General features: G+C 42.0%; 1 protein-coding gene across 2 annotated transcripts; it reads right to left on the reverse strand.

The window, feature by feature from the left end:
- Positions 1–84: 84 nt before the first annotated feature.
- On the reverse strand, positions 85–15771 carry tbc1d22b (TBC1 domain family, member 22B). 2 transcript variants are annotated; one of them, XM_084553329.1, is made up of 14 exons: positions 15471–15771; positions 10306–10362; positions 9746–9938; positions 9496–9652; positions 8923–9090; positions 7799–7869; positions 7507–7635; positions 7334–7399; positions 5424–5538; positions 5143–5249; positions 4982–5057; positions 4765–4892; positions 4132–4227; positions 85–3463 (listed from the first exon to the last, which is right to left on the reverse strand). In XM_084553329.1, exons 1-14 carry the CDS (start codon positions 15524–15526, stop codon positions 3335–3337), a joined length of 1548 nt encoding a protein of 515 aa, XP_084409455.1. In that variant the 5' UTR covers positions 15527–15771; the 3' UTR covers positions 85–3334. The 2 variants fall into 2 exon arrangements, with proteins under 2 accessions (XP_084409455.1, XP_084409456.1); XM_084553330.1 differs by lacking the exon at positions 10306–10362.
- Between the last annotated feature and the right edge of the window lie 508 nt (positions 15772–16279).

Here is a 16279-nt window from a genome sequence, read left to right on the forward strand (position 1 = left end):
AAGAAGTTGTGTTTTTAACTTATTACTCAAGGTTCACTCGTACTATTTACTATTTACTGTGTACAACTTTATAACCTATAGTTACACCTGGTCCATCTGTGCAATTCAATACTTTTTGTATATATGCCGGTACTTTTTTATTCTATGTTATTTTGTTATTTATCTTTTATACCTTACACTTTTTACTCTTAATATTTTTTCTGTCCTTTCGTATGCTGTTGTAAACTGCAATTTCCCCATAGCGGGACAAATAAAGGTTTTCTTAATCTTCTTATTTATCGTTTGATCTCTAAATGCAAAGCAAGAAGGCGAGTTTTATTAGACACCCAACAACACATCCACTTTCAGAGCAAAACAAATCTATTTTCAGAGTTCTCAGTGATTAAGTTTCATGTTTTCTGCCATGAGATTATCATTCATTGGAGACTGGATCAAATAGCTTCCTCCAACCACTATTAAGTATTGTTAACAGACTCTAGTCATGAGATTTTCAGGTGAGCAACACTCACAGATGTTCCTGTTTAAACCTCAACCCTCCCACCAGTCTTTAAGAACGAAAGACTTGGATGAAACGTCTTCAGGAAACTCTACAAGCCCAATTTTCTTTGTTTCAGATTGTCTTTTTGGATAAATCATGACCTGAACGAACTTTACCAACGATAAGAACTACACAAAACACAAAACGAAGGATAACAATTTGTTTAATATATACAAAAAAAAAGTGTCTATAATATACAGTCAGTACTGTAATAATTTAATATCTCTTCATTTAAGGCTGGAGCCAGCGTTGACTACTGAAAACAGACGGTACCGGTCAAACAAAGATTCACCGTGTTCCTGTTGAAACAACACGAACACGTCGGTAACATCACATCATGAGAGATTTACATAAAAAACCAAAACAAAATAAACAGCATGGAGTGAAGAATACCATCAGAGACACAATCAGAGGGTTCACCTGAATGAATGGAAGCAACGTTAAGGCTACAGGCATACTGACACACACACACACACACACACACACACAGGAACATTCAAAGAGGTTGATGAAGACCGAGGAGCTGAAGACGATCGAAAACTGATGAAGGGTTTTCCGCCACACTTTAAAAACGTATATATTTCTTTATACTGATTTAAGTACCACAGTCTCTTCAGATGCATTTCACTGAATATAATGTAATCGCCGACTTCACTGCCACATTTCAGAGGGACCGAGATAAAACACTGTAGTCTACGATGAGAAGGGTAAGAGCCAGCGGCCGCGTATACAAACTTCTCTACAGCTTCACATTTAACTCTGCAAGTAAAACCTTGAATATTCATCCAAGTGGTAAGAAAAATGAAAGTATCAAAAGGCTCATGATTGTCATAACATATACTGTGCTCTAATTATCAAGAGTGGGAATGAACGCAGATGAACGACAAACAAAACTCAGCAGTAAAGATGAAGTTTCCTGGATTAAATAGGAACAAATAGAAAATACAAGCACGGGTGTATCACAAATGCTTGCAACAAAAAGGCATCGTGATAAATTCTTGAGCTGCACTTTGTCCAGAAGACAGTCTTCAAGTAGCATGGTGCGATTAAAAGTCCTTCAGAAGCAACAGACTGTACCCAGGAGGGTTTAATCAAATACTTTTAGAAGACTGAAACCTTCACACGTTGTTGTTGTTGTTGTTGTTGTTGATCTCATTTTGTTCCAGTTACTAGAGTGTTAACATGAGCCATGATATCTAACTGAACCTCTAAATAAAATATAATAAGCTTGAAATGGAAATTAGACCCATCTGTCTGACGGATGAGCCTAGAATTTAAAAGCTGTACTAACTTGAAGGTCTCTTAAAAAAATAAAATGATCAGATTTTACCATTATTTCTATCGAGTACAGGAGCTTTGCCCCTAAAGCCTCACAATGATTTAAAATTTGATCCTGATTCATAATGAAACCAGACGAGGAAACTGAAACCAGATTAGTTTCTTTCCTTAGAACCGGAAATAAAACAAAGTCTCTACTGTTTCTTCTCTTATATCAGCACCGGTGACCAAATAAACTGACTGAGCTTTAAGAAGCTGATTGTACCGTGCAGATTTGGTCAAATTAAACCAAAATGTCTCGACTCACAAATCAGCTCCTTTTCAGTGAACAGACTGGGGGAACAGACCTCGCATTAACGTCCAATCTGATCTCACCTGTCCATCTAATAATTGTTTAATTAATATAAATGTGTCTCCACATGCGTCCCCAGCCAGCACTTGAGATCTGATCTCAGTTTGTGTGTCTGTAAATAAGCAGCGCCATCATGTGGTCAGTAGAATATTGTACCAGCTATTTTTCATATTTTCATTTTACTGTAATTCCTCCTGTTTCTATGTGATGAAGCTACTGGACACAGAATTTTCCACGGGATATATTTATCTATATCTATATGAAGACATCGGTGATACCTGAGGAAATACAGGTGGCTCCTCATACGTCAACATGATAACTAATATCATAAATAAACAGTTAATAAAATAGCCAACAGTCTCTTCGTGTGATCATTTCTAATAGTGGTTGAATGAATGAGTTAAACTCCTCTTCCTCAGATCAGCCCTGTTGAGTAGGTGGTCTTTAATGTGACCCAGGACTCATTGTGTGTTCACACTACCAAAGGAAGGAGGTCACATGTGTCCCAGACCACCTCCACATGTGGACTGACACCAGATGAGTGTTCACACCTGGACCCGTTTAACCTGGACTCTAGAGACCAGATCAATGTTCACACCTGGACTTTATGGATCAGATCACCCAGGATGGAAGTTAATGTTTGGTCTAAACCCTCAACAGTGTCAAACTAAAAACAAAACAAAGAATTGTAGTTGCCTGGTTAATACCAAATACATTTCCCTTGTAAAACAACTATTTAAAACAAACCTGCAAAAAATATAATCATCTTTAACTGAAGGGTGAACTCACAAACATTCATCATCCCTTTCAGTTACAGCGTGTTCTTCTACATTTAGCTTGAGAAACGCCTCAAAACAGTATAAATAAACCAACATGGCATGGCTATGGTTGTTTATACTGTAACAGTCCATTAATACAGGGCAGTACCTTGACTGCAAGTTGTCCAAGAGTCACTGAGGTGCACTATAAACCTCAAGAATCCATGTGATATCCACTGGACTTCTGTTTCACAGGATAGGATGAGCTGCGTGGTTCTGAAACAGACAAACACGTAAGAGACACTCGAAGTCCGCGGAGCATCCTCAGATAGAGCGGCTCCTTCCAGTCACGGTTTGCTTTTAAAAGTCAAAGCCCAGCGTTTTATCCCTAACCCGAGACACTCGGGTCTATCTCTTGTAGTGGCTGGGAGCGTCTGCGAACATGTACTTCAGTCTGTAGGCTTCGGCCAGGAGGAGACCCACTTCCTCGTTTCCCCAGTGGATGGTGGGAAGGTTCTGCAGCAGCATGAGAAGACCCTGAAGGAAGAGCAAGAGAAATACTTGACCCAACTGGGGAAACTTTCAGGTCAGCAACTATGAGCGCTACCCTTGGTTGACAGATTCTGAGGAGAACTCTAAATAGTTTCTAAAGTTCTGGTGAGTAAAATGAATTCTATTTACATCTGTTATGTATATTTTTGTCATTTTATTGAGTCGACATTGAAGCTTCTGCTGGATTTGACGTATGAGAGGAGTGAGAGGAGACTTTATGAATTGTTCTAAGTGATTTTCTTTCTTTAGTAATGACATTCATCTCTCTATATGAGATACCCGTCCTGTTTTACTGCGTATCCGTATGATGTTGATGGTTTCTATAGCAGTGGTGTCATAACGAAAGACGTGTTTTGAACGAGGCTGGAGGTCATTGAAGGCCTAGGTGGAAGGTGCACGGCCCGCCACTTAATATTACATATCTGTGAGGTGCAAACGTCTACTTTCAGGACTTGTAGAAATGTAGAAAATTCTGAAGAATGCAACAAAAATTTTTTAATGTGATGCAATAAAACAAAATAATCCTACAGCTCTCGTAAACTTTCCAAACAAACCAATCATCACACCCTTTTACTTGCTGTTGACACAACAAACAGTTTGTAGTGATTACATTCCCAGATAAAGAGCGGAGGAACTAGAAACACGTTACGTACCTGAAAGTCCACCATGGAGAGAATTTCTTTGCGCCACTCGATGAGGAAAGCGGCACAGACGTACAAGTGGAAGTGGGAGAAACCTTCAGCCTCAGCCTGCAGAGAGCAGAACGACGTCAGAGCCGATTACAGCACGGCCTCGGTTAAAGTTATCTCATCAAATATATACTCCATTAATCTACAGTTACAGATTATAATGCATGCAATGAAAACTTTGAAAGAATTCGATAAAACTGTTTTTGTTTTGTTTTTTGCAGAACAACATGTGACCACATTTTATCTCATCGTTGTGTTTTATTGGACATATTCTAATCAGTTCAGCCTTGACTGCCACGTGTGAAGGCTGAGCTATCAGTCGCATTACCAGGACATGCAGACACACAACCTGAGAGAGTAATGACCACTCTGACCACTGCACAGAGGCATAGAAATCCTGTTTCTGATAAATTAAAGGTAGAATAAACCCTCATCTCAGACTCCACTCAATAGAACATCAGGATATTCAAGATATTGTGCAGAATCGTCGTGGATCTTCTAAAACACACGTTGCAGAGTCAGACTGTGATGCAGCGGGAACGTGTGCACATTGGCTGCTGCAGAAGGTTTGGACGACGGCGAGCACGGTGCACTAACCTGGTACGTGTCCCAGAGACGGATAGTGCAACGAAGGGGCAACTCCCTCATCAGGAGATTGTTCATCCACCGGAAAGCAAACTGCAGGTACTCCACTTCATACCTCTTGAAATGATTGTGAATGTCCTCTGGACACACACACAATAAAAATAAAAAATAAATGTCAGCGTCACCTGCTATTATGGCATGAATCTGGATTTATTATTTTCCATCTCACCATCTATCCTGCTGACCAGCTCCTCTAGAGCTTTCACTTTGTTCTGGATTCCAGGTTGAGCAAAGGTGTAGTTGTCCTGAAAGTAGATTCATCTTATTAAACACATGTCACATGTTTTAAATGAGTCTTGATTGAGATGTGCTGTATGCACGTGAGCGGACCTGTATTCCATCCAGCAGTTTGCTCATGCACCAGAAGCTGTCAGCTTCGATGTTCCTCTGGGTGTCCAGAGGCAGCCCTGCCATCTCAAAGTTCTCCACATCCTCCACTGGAACAACAGATAACAACTGAATGAAACAAGATGCTGGAGACGACGGGATGCAGAGATGAACTGAGGTTGGTTAAAGAAATGTTTAATGGCCTCGTGTGAAGATTTTAAAATATAGGTACAGAAACCAGACCATTACTGTGCAAAACTGGGACACAATACACCACAACTTACTGACAAACTCAGAGAGGAAGACGACAAAAAAGGGCGTGACCAGATCGTTGATCCCCTGGACGTAACCGCTGGCTGGGTGACGGATGGCCCAGATAAAGAGAATCCGCTCGAACACCTGAGGCAAGAAAGATGACGACAAAATGTTTTTATTCTTAATTTTACAACTCCTGGACTTTGGCCACTGGCACAGAGTTACAGCATGTTTCAACTGTAAATGCTCAGACAGGACAATTATGTATTATGTCACTTGATAAAACAAAAGCGTCCACATTTGTCAGCAGTTAGCTAAGTTAAACCCTGTCATCATTAAATCTGGACATTGGTTTTTCAAAAGCCACAAAAAAATCATCACATTTCAGGAACAAGCTCAGTCAAGTTCCCCTTTTTTTTTTTTTTTTTAAAGCAAACTTGTTCTCATAGTGTCTGATGTAACTTGTTCCTCAATGACACAACAAAACACTATATCATATATTCATAGTCCCTTAAATTATCTAAGTGACAACACAAACCGAGTCTGGTCACAGTGTACTTCAAACAAGTGTTCATACAAGTAAGCAAATAAAGACGATACTGTCACACCGCAGTGCAAATAAATAAAGATAACGAGTTCAGTATCTGCTGTGACCTCCTTATGCAGATATAACATCAACTAAATGTTTCTGGTAACTGCTGATCAGTGGTCTACAGCAGCTTGGAGGAATTTTAGCCCATTCCTCAGAACAGAACCACTTCAGTTCTGAGATGTTGGTGGGTTTCCTCACATCAACTGCTTGCTTCAGGTCCTTCCACAACATTTCTATTGGATTAAGGTCAGGACTTTGACTTGGCCGTTCCTAAACATTCATCTGGTTCTTCTTTAACCGTTCTTTTGTAGAACCACTTGTGTTCTTGGTTCTCGTTGTCTTGCTGCATGACCCAGTTTCTCTTCACATTCAGCTCATGGACAGATGTCCTGACATTTTCTTTTAGAGTTCACTGGTAGAATTCAGAATTCATTGGTCCATCAGTGATGACAAGCCGTCCTGGTCCAGATGCAGCAGAACAGGCCCAAACCAGGACATTAGCACCCCCATGTTTGATGGAGGGATGAGGTTCTGATGCTGGAATGATGCAGTGTTGTTTCATCTCATTTAAACCAAACTATTCTACTTTGGTCTCATCTGTCCACTAAACATTGTCCCAATAGTCTTCTGTCTTGTCCACATGATGTTTAGAAATGTTCTTTTTGGAGAGCAGTGTCTTTGTCCATCACACCATGGTTGTTCAGTTGATTCATCAACATTAACATTAGCCAATGTGAGAGAGGCCTTTAGCTGCTTAGAAGTTCCCCTGGGTTCCTTTGGGACCTCTCAGACTATTATGGAGTGATCTTTGTTGGTGGACCACTCCTGTGGAGGGGAACAGTCGTCTTCAATCTGTCCGAGTTTGGATTTGTGGTGATCCCTGACTTATTTTTTTATACAAAACCAGGAACTGAACAACACCTGAGTCTCATTACATTGATGGAAACACTTCTCACAGATGGACTGAATTGAAATTAACTTGTAATCCTCGAGGTACACCTCTCTGATATGTAATATTGGCTCATTTTCCTGAATAAACAAATACACAAGTATAATATTTCTGTTTCATGTGTTTTATTAGGTTCTCTTTATCTACTTTCGGGACTTTTGTGAAAATCCACTGATGTTTTGAGTCATTTTTATCCAGAAATGTAGAAAATTGTGACGGCACAAAAAACCTTTAAGCAGAACTATTTATCTTCTGTTTGTTAGACGCCCCGTTGGGATCTTGAAGGTGTAATGACTCTGCTAACTATGGTGATCTAAACTGCTTATAGGTGTGCCAACTACCCACATGCACTTTGGATGAACTCCTAAGTAATCTGTGCCACTCATCAGAGATCTTACCTCTTGTACTGCCGGCTGCTGGAACAAGGGAATCAAAGGGTTGGTTCGTGGGATGTCGATGTGGATCTAAAAGGAACAAATATTACAGATATGATCAGTTTGAATTCCTTAAAACTATAACATGTGTGTGTTTACTGATTTAGTCACAGATGAGTAGTGGTGACATATGTTACCTGTCTGTAGGTGTCCTTATAGTGCTCGTCTGTTCTGGAGTGGTAATACTGCTCTATGAAGCCAAAATATTCGTCCCGCTTCCTCTTAAGCACTAGCTCTCTGCGCTCCTTGTTGGCTGGAAGGTAGCCCTGTCCCAGATCAAGATCAAGAAGAGGGGTGGAAATACACAAAAGAGACGTGAGTTATGTGAGTATTTTCTAAAAAAGAAGAAATGCAACGCGCTACAAAAAGCTTGGAGTGATGAAACAGAACGTTCTGTCGTGATGGAGAAGTGTAGGTCATGAGCCTTACAGAAAGAAGTCTCCACGTGATCGGCCGGACTTCCCTGGGTACGCCTGACCAGCTGTGTTTCCGGAGTTCTTCTGTAACAGCACAGAGTGAGACATAAGCATCCACCGTCTGTAGCATAGACTGTATATAAATATGGACGATGCCTCTCCACTTCCTCCCACTGCTCAAACTGAGGCTAGTGAGGCTGGATCCAGAGTTTGCTCTCAGTTGTAGACTAACTCGCATTTGCTTTGGTTAACACGGGACCACTTCACGCAGCGGTTGTCAATGGCAACTGTCCATCATCATGATGTCACATCCTGCTTTTATAGCATCAAATAACTGAAACGAAACTCCTCAGAAAAACTGACTCTTGAACAAACATCAGTATCACCACTTGAAAACCCCAATGATATGCTGCATACTGCTGTTGTCTTCATGTTACCTTGTAGCTATGGTTAGCTGCTGAGCGGGCCATACAAGCCAGCAGCGTTTAGTTAGTTTATGTTTTACAATGTCTGAACTATGCTGCTCAATGGGCTTACAAGCCAGCAGCTTTTACGAAGTTTATGTAGATTATAGGTTAATTGTCATATTATATGACCATAGGTTTGGTAGGGTCTCTTAGCTGAACAGGGCCTCTAAATGTGTTTTGCCTGGGATTTTGGCACAAGGGATTATAACATCTTATCCTGTGTTTTACTGAATGAAAGTATTATAATAACTACCTAAAATGACGGAAACCATCTTTGAAAAATATTTGACGTGTACGTTAGTGTTTTAGTTTGGCTCAAGTCCCTCCCACTAATATGGAGGGGGTGGGGCTTATGACCTATACTGCAGCCAGACACCAGGGGGAGCTCCACATGCTTTGACTTCACTTTTGAGGAGCTGTCATGGCGTCCACTCTTTATACAGTCTAAACTCCAACCAGATTCACCAACAACCTATGACTAGACAATGACCTCTATGTTTATTACACTGTAAAAGATGTTTGGAACCATGTAAACGCTGGATTTAGTACATTACATTGCCAAGTAAAGTCCGAAAAGTCCTAATACGATGCTAATATTGCCTCAGTACCATATATCCCAATAAAAATTTGATTTTTTTTGCACAGTTGTGTTGTTGTTCTCCGGCTGTACCTAGGTCAGTGTTGGGACTAGTTAGCAGCTGCTTGAATTTGTCCAGTCGGCTTTTCTCCCGCACAGTCATGGGAGGGGCCCCCGAAGCATTCTGGTCCGAGATGCGAGCCACCAGTGGGATGATGGGACGCACTGGGAGGGACTGCTGCTTCTTCAGTGTGGAGCGAACTGTCAAGGGAAGGAGAAAAGTTCATTATGTAGGAATATAAACCAAGCAGAAACTGTGTTTTCTAAAACAAAAAGGAACACCAATATCAGCGCTGACATGCCAGACCATTAGCATCACCATTAGCATTGCCATTAGCATCTGCTTTGGAGTCTCTTCACATGCTCCTTAACCCTTGGTGACTGTGTTGTTTCCATCACTAAAACCCAAGGTCGAGAAACATTTTTAGGAGTGTAGGCTATCCTGCTAGGCACATACCAAAGGCCTGACAAAATCCAAGCAGCCCTCACTGCACACAGTTAGGTCCCTCTAGACAGAGTCTGTAATTAGCTTCCTATGAATCACCCGATAAGCTGCTCAGAGGGTCTTAAAGAAGAACAAACTGCTGCAGCATGTTCTCCACATACCTGAGGAGGTGTTGAGCTGTGCCTCACTACTAGACTTGACAATCTTGCCGTTAACATGCTCACATTCTGTGTCCTCCTCCTGCATATCCTGGGGGGTTTGAACTTGTGTCTTGGCTGGTGCCAGTTTGTGTGACACCACAGACTCTGTATCACCCGCCTGAACGAAAAAACATAAACACAAAACACAAGAGGTTATTTCCATTTTCATTTTACACACTGATTGAAAAAATAATGTCTTGTAGCTACTTACCTGGTTCTGTATGGATGATGTGGAGTGCAGACTTAATGGCACGATTGAAGCCGGGGTGGAGGACGAGAGGAAGTCCTCGTCGTCCTCGTCATTGATGTCCCAGGCGTCGTTGGTGCTGCGGGCGAACTCATGGAAACTGGAGGTCTTTTTAGACTTTGAATGGTTGAACTTGGGCTTTGTGTCTTTGGAATACCTACACATGGTTCAGATTGAGACAACAAACAGACAGAAAAAGAGAAAAGATGTCAGGTACGGCAGCGCTAGTAGTAGATAGAACAGAACTTTAGGAAATAATATCAACAAAAAGAAACAACAACAACAAAAAATACTCCTGCAAATCAAACACAAAAGGCTAATAAAACACGGGAAGCCTTTTAAAAAGTTTGAACATTTTAAACACTGGGTCACACTTGCACAGCACTGGTGCATGCAGTTCACATATGTTCAAGTACCAGAAGCATGGAACAGCCGCAAAGTACAGCTAAAAATAGGGGTGACAAATAAAATGCATCCACGTGGAAGACACGATGCCATGCAGTGCAGCTGTATTGAGCACTTACGTGCGCCGCAATCGGGGGTCAAGAGGTGGATGCTGCGCTCCATAAACTGGCTGTACGCTGTGGAAGATAACATGTGAAATGATGTCACCTCTGTGCAGAAATATCCACGGAGTACTCCAGACTTTGACCCGGCTAATGGTTGAAGAAGACTGCTTGCACACTAGGGCTGCACTCTACATCACGGTGCACATCCATCCCTCCTGACAGGTACAGATGGACAACTAAACACTGGATTCCTATATTTTGGAATACTTTCTTAAATTAGACTGAAATGCATTTAATCTCAATGTTGATGCAATGCTGATATTTCGCTGAATGAGGCCTGTCCACAGCGGATGCAAGAATGTTTGCTAAAGAAAATGCTTTGTGGACAGATGAGACCAAAGTAGAATAGTTTAAATGAGATGAAACAACACTGCATCATTCCAGCATCAGAACCTCATCCCTCCATCAAACATGGGGGTGCTAATGTCCTGGTTTGGGCCTGTTCTGCTGCATCTGGACCAGGGCGGCTTGTCATCACTGATGGACCAATGAATTCTGAATTCTACCAGTGAACTCTAAAAGAAAATGTCAGGACATCTGTCCATGAGCTGAATGTGAAGAGAAACTGGGTCATGCAGCAAGACAACGAGAACCAAGAACACAAGTGGTTCTACAGAAGAACGGTTAAAGAAGAACAAGATGAATGTTTAGGAGCGGCCAAGTCAAAGTCCTGACCTTAATCCAATAGAAATGTTGTGGAAGGACCTGAAGCAAGCAGTTGATGTGAGGAAACCCACCAACATCTCAGAACTGAAGTGGTTCTGTTCTGAGGAATGGGCTAAAATTCCTCCAAGCTGCTGTAGACCACTGATCAGCAGTTACCAGAAACATTTAGTAAGAAGAACACAGCAGATACTGAAAACAAGTATTCAATTACTTTTGCAACGGTGATATATTTCTGGCCACAGAGCCCAAGAATAACATAAATGACACGGCAGGTTTTGCAGGTGAGGATGGCAGAAACATTTACACTAACCGTTATCATATCTGGAGTTCCTAACTGGTTATTATCTGACACATGAAATATGCTATATTTCTATAAATGTGTCTTAAAACTTGGGATATTCCAGTGTGTTTGAATGATTCTGCGAAGGTTGAAACCGCAAACATAGCCTTGCATTGAGTTTCTACCTCGCATTAAATAACCCCGTCCTTGTATTACTCAGACTGGGCTGTTTCTGGTGTGCACTGAACAGAACTAGTGGACAGCTTGCAGAGCTCCTGCGTTCTTCACTACCCCGTGGTGGGCAATATGTTCACCGGATGCAAGATGCTAAGTTTCTTTCCAAGTCTCTGGTGACCCAAAGCAGAAATAGTCAAAGAGTGGTAGAATGGGATCTGGGCCAGGCAAACAAAAGCCAACAATGCTCCAGCAGCCCCCTTTTCACCCTATATTGTGTAAGTCTTACAATTAAAACTGGTTTAAGTAATGCATGTTCAACAGTCACACTTCAGTTAGAGCTGCGGTTACACAGCATGTGAATAGAGGGAAGTGAGCATATCTGTACTTCAGCCTGCCTGTGCTGCTACCAGATATTAGCGGAAGTCTGGTGAACAAATAATGCACCTTTTTTTTTTAGGTGGTTATTTGAGGTCAACTTTAGGTCAAATCCCTGACTATGGACTGCTTATGGTTTCAATTTTAAGTGGTGATATCATCATTTAAATACAAAATGTTGTCCATCAGTCATCACAAGTACTTAATTGAAAATACAGCTGCTGAAAAGCTTTTGTGTGAGAATCACAAAGGAGCAGCTACTATATACAGTGTCCCTTTAAGGTTTTGCATCCCTGTGTAAAGAATTTTCTACATTTCTGCATAAAAATGCCTCAAGGAGCTTTCTGAGGAGCTCAGAAAAAGAGTTGTTATTGCTCATCAGGCTGGAAAAGGGTATGGAACCCACAAATCCACAGTCAAGACAGATTGAGAACAATTGGAGGAGATTTAAGACGACTGTTCCCCTCCACAGGAGTGGTCCACCAACAAAGATCACTCCATAATTGTCTGAGAGGTCCCAAAGGAACCCAGGGGAACTTCTACGGAGTTAAAGGTTGTCAGCAAGCAGTTCATGTGAAGAAACCCACCAACATCTCAGACCTAAATTAACTAAACGAAGTTAATGTAATAAGTCTTTGACTACTTTCAGAAATTTTTGTGCAAAAATGTAGAAAATTCTGAAGGTCACACAAACTTTTAAGCGGCTCTGTATGAAGCTACTAGTACGAGGATTTTGTCAAGCTGTGGCTTCTCGTGCCTATAGGGGTAAAAGACACCATCACCGAGCTTCACGTCATTTGCATGAAAAAAACTGACACAAATCTTGCGGCTGAGAACCGGGCCCGCCGATTATCAGGTAGCACCAGAGACTCTTGTTTACCGGCCTCGCTCTTGTTTTATCTGGAGCGGCTCAAGGACAGGCAGGCAAGACTCGCTGCTCGGCTTCCTGTTCAAACATATGTTTGTGTTTGTGTTTCCAGCCGTCCGCCCACCACAGTCAGTTTGAGAAAGATCAGTTTGTGACAAAGACGGCAACGCCCTCTCCTCGGAGATCCTCTCCTCTCAGATTTCCTAAACAGACGACCCACTTCCCCACCCCCCCCCCCTCGTTCTCTGCTCCACCCTCCGGCAGTTAGAGAGAGTCAAGGAAGGACGTTCACTCAAACGTGACAGACAAAAACAAGCAGGTAACTACAGACAGATATATAAGCATGAATAAGGCCATGTCTTTTTCATAGAGTCAGATCAGTCTCCATTTTATCATGTGTGCAGAGAAGAGAAGCATTAAAGGAAAGTGAATCTGATAATAGAAGCCCTCAGATCCCATTATTATCCATTGACATTATTCCTGTTGAGCAAGATCTACAGGCTGGGACTAGCTTTACCCCCCAGCTTGTGGCTGTTATGTAGAACCACTACACTCGAGTCACAGACAAAACAATCTATCAGGGATTGGGGGAGTGGTTTCTAGATGGAAAAACATTTTTTTTTTTTACTTACTTATTAAATAAACACATATATGCATGTCCTACTACGTGGTATATAGGAAATAATATACATGTTGAAGACAACCGTTCAGCAGTTACTGTAAACTGCTGTTATTTCTGCACAAGTGGGTCACACCAGATACTGGAAACAAGGGTTTACACACTTTTGTAACTCACAGATATGAACAAATGATTAATTATCTTGAATAAATAAACGCAAAACTATAATATTTCTGTTTCATTTGTTGGACTGGGCTCTGATTGTGAAACTCCACTGATGTCTTGGGTAATTCTTACTCAGAAATCCCAAAACATTTGGGGGGTATTGTATATACACAGTGCCGCTTAATTCTTAAATGACAATCTGTCTGACTGTGGATTATTTGTGGGTTCTAAACTCTTTAGAGATGGTTCTGGAACCTTTTCCAGCCTGATGAGCAACAACAACTCTTTCTCTGAGCTCCTCAGAAAGCTCCTTTGTCCACAAACATGTGTTGTGAAGATCAGACTGAGACAAATCCCTGATTTATTGAAACTAAACCAGGAACTGAACCACACCTGAGTCTCATTACACTGATGGAAACACTTCTGAACACATGGACTCTGATTGGACCTTGAAATGAACTTGTAATCCCAGAGGTTCACCACACTGACACGCAATGTTGGCTCATTTTCATGAATAAACAAAAACTACTACTTTTCACTTCCACACTACTGTCAGGACTCGTGTGAATTAAGTCATTTTTATGAAGAAATGCAGTAAACTTTGAGGGTTGCAAAAACTTTTAAGCTGCACTGAATGTTGTAGACGACTGTTACCGGAAATGTTTAGTTGTTGTTATTGGTTCACAATAGTTCACCACTCACAGATATGTACAAATTATTAATTTAGTTGAATAAATAAATGCACAAGTATAACATTTCGTGTTCTCTTTGTCAACTTGTGTATAAATCTGCTGATGTTTTATTTTGTAGAAAAATCTTAAAGGGACAAAACTTTTAAGCGTAAATATTTCTTTTAAATCGCTTTTTCCCCTCCTGCAAACATGGGGGTGCTAATGTCCTGGTTTGGGCCTGTTCTGCTGCATCTGGACCAGGACGTCCTTGTCATCACTGACGGACCAATGAATTCTGAATTCCACCAGTGAACTCTAAAAGAAAATGTCAGGACATCTGTCCATGAGCTGAATGTGAAGAGAAACTGGGTCATGCAGCAAGACAACGAGAACCAAGAACACAAGTGGTTCTACAAAAGAACGGTTAAAGAAGAACAAGATGAATGTTTAGGAACGGCCAAGTCAAAGTCCTGACCTTAATCCAATAGAAATGTTGTGGAAGGACCTGAAGCAAGCAGTTGATGTGAGGAAACCCACCAACATCTCAGAACTGAAGTGGTTCTGTTCTGAGGAATGGGCTAAAATTCCTCCAAGCTGCTGTAGACCACTGATCAGCAGTTACCAGAAACATTTAGTTACAAGGAGGTCACAGCAGATACTGGAGACAAGGAGGCACTGAGTTTTGAATAACGCTGAAACATTCACACTAACCATTATCATATCTGGAGTTTACAGGATAGAAAATATTCACTTTCACAAGGTATAAGAAAGTTTGAGAAGTAAGAACATAACCGAGTTAGGGTTTATTGTTCTAACAGTGATGTACTAAAAGCCCTGTGACATAATAAGTGAGCCACGGTGCAGCCTTCCTCTCATTGTGTCTTGCAGCTCTCTGCACAGACTGAGAAAACATATGGTCGCTTTGCTGATGCACAGACTGTGACACCTCCACTTTGACCGTTAGAAACCACAGAGGAGGAAGAGATGCAGGGGCTGCCTCTCCCAGCTGGAGGCTACCACCACAACACAACACAACACAACACACAGACGAGGACGAGGCTGTGTGGTCCAACTGTCAATAAATGAATACACATATATAAACACACACACACAACTCGTGCCAAATCCCTGACGCGTAAAGGTTCAGCTGGTGTTTCATGCAGCTCTGCACGAGTTGATTGAAGCAACAACAGACTGTGATGTTTATCTCATATCGGGTTTTTCTACACTACAAGACAACTCCCTAAAATATATTAGTAGTCTTCTTTGAGACAAATAAATACAAGTACGAGGACGCACCTTCCGGGAACCTTTGCGCTTCTCCTCCAAAAATTGATCCTGTTCTCGGTGGCCATGCTCGGATAACGCAACACCCTTCTTCACACGGACGCGCGGAGACCGGCTCCGGAACCGCGGGCCGGGTGGAGGAGGTGTCGGAGGAGGAGGAGGTGTTGGAGGAGGAGGAGGAGGGCGGCGGACCCGCTTCCGTGTTCACCGTCGACAGCTCCTTCTGCTCGGCCTCCTCATGGGTCTCGGCGGCGCGGAGATGGTGGTTCTTTTTCAGCCTTTTAGATGCGATGATGTGTTGTACGAGGCACTGGGAGCCGCCATCTTGGAGCGCACGGAGCCGCAGCGCGCGATTGGCTGCCGGGGTCGAACAGGTGCAGCTGAAGCGGCCAATAGGAGGAGACGGCGGATGCGCAGCACATAAACACACACACACACACACACACACACACACACACACACACATAGGGGCCTTCAGGCCACGTCTGGAGCTCCACGCAGGTCAAAGGACGGTTTGTTGTCTTTAGTTTAAAATACCAGAGGAAGAACAACTTCCTAACGTGACTCTGATCCTGAAACATCACGTGGTTATTGAGGTCAGGGTCAAACATGAATCATATCGGAAAGAAAACCAAGGCCTTGTACTTTTTTTAAAACCACAATTAGACGGTTTCAAATCAAAATACTTCCTCTTCCTGTTGGCCCTCACATCTAATTTATCTCTATTTACTACTTCTCTATTTTTTCCACCCTAAACACTGCGTCTGTCGCCTCTGTCCACACGATGGCAGACATTTTCTGCTCTTGTGGAAGAAGCAGAG

Source organism: Chelon labrosus, assembly GCF_963514085.1.
Source record: "Chelon labrosus genome assembly, chromosome: 10".
Lineage (NCBI taxonomy): Eukaryota > Metazoa > Chordata > Actinopteri > Mugiliformes > Mugilidae > Chelon > Chelon labrosus.

What these genes read in the sequence shown, in the direction of transcription:
- tbc1d22b (XM_084553329.1), bottom strand. Translation starts at nt 15,526, where the DNA reads ATGGCCACCGAGAACAGGATCAATTTTTGGAGGAGAAGCGCAAAGGTT. An exon ending in CTTCCTCTCTGAGTTTGTCA is followed by an intron (nt 5,250 to 5,423) that starts GTAAGTTGTGGT and finishes CTGTTGTTCCAG; the next exon opens with TGGAGGATGTGGAGAACTTT. An exon ending in GTCTCTGGGACACGTACCAG is followed by an intron (nt 4,228 to 4,764) that starts GTTAGTGCACCG and finishes TGCTCTCTGCAG; the next exon opens with GCTGAGGCTGAAGGTTTCTC.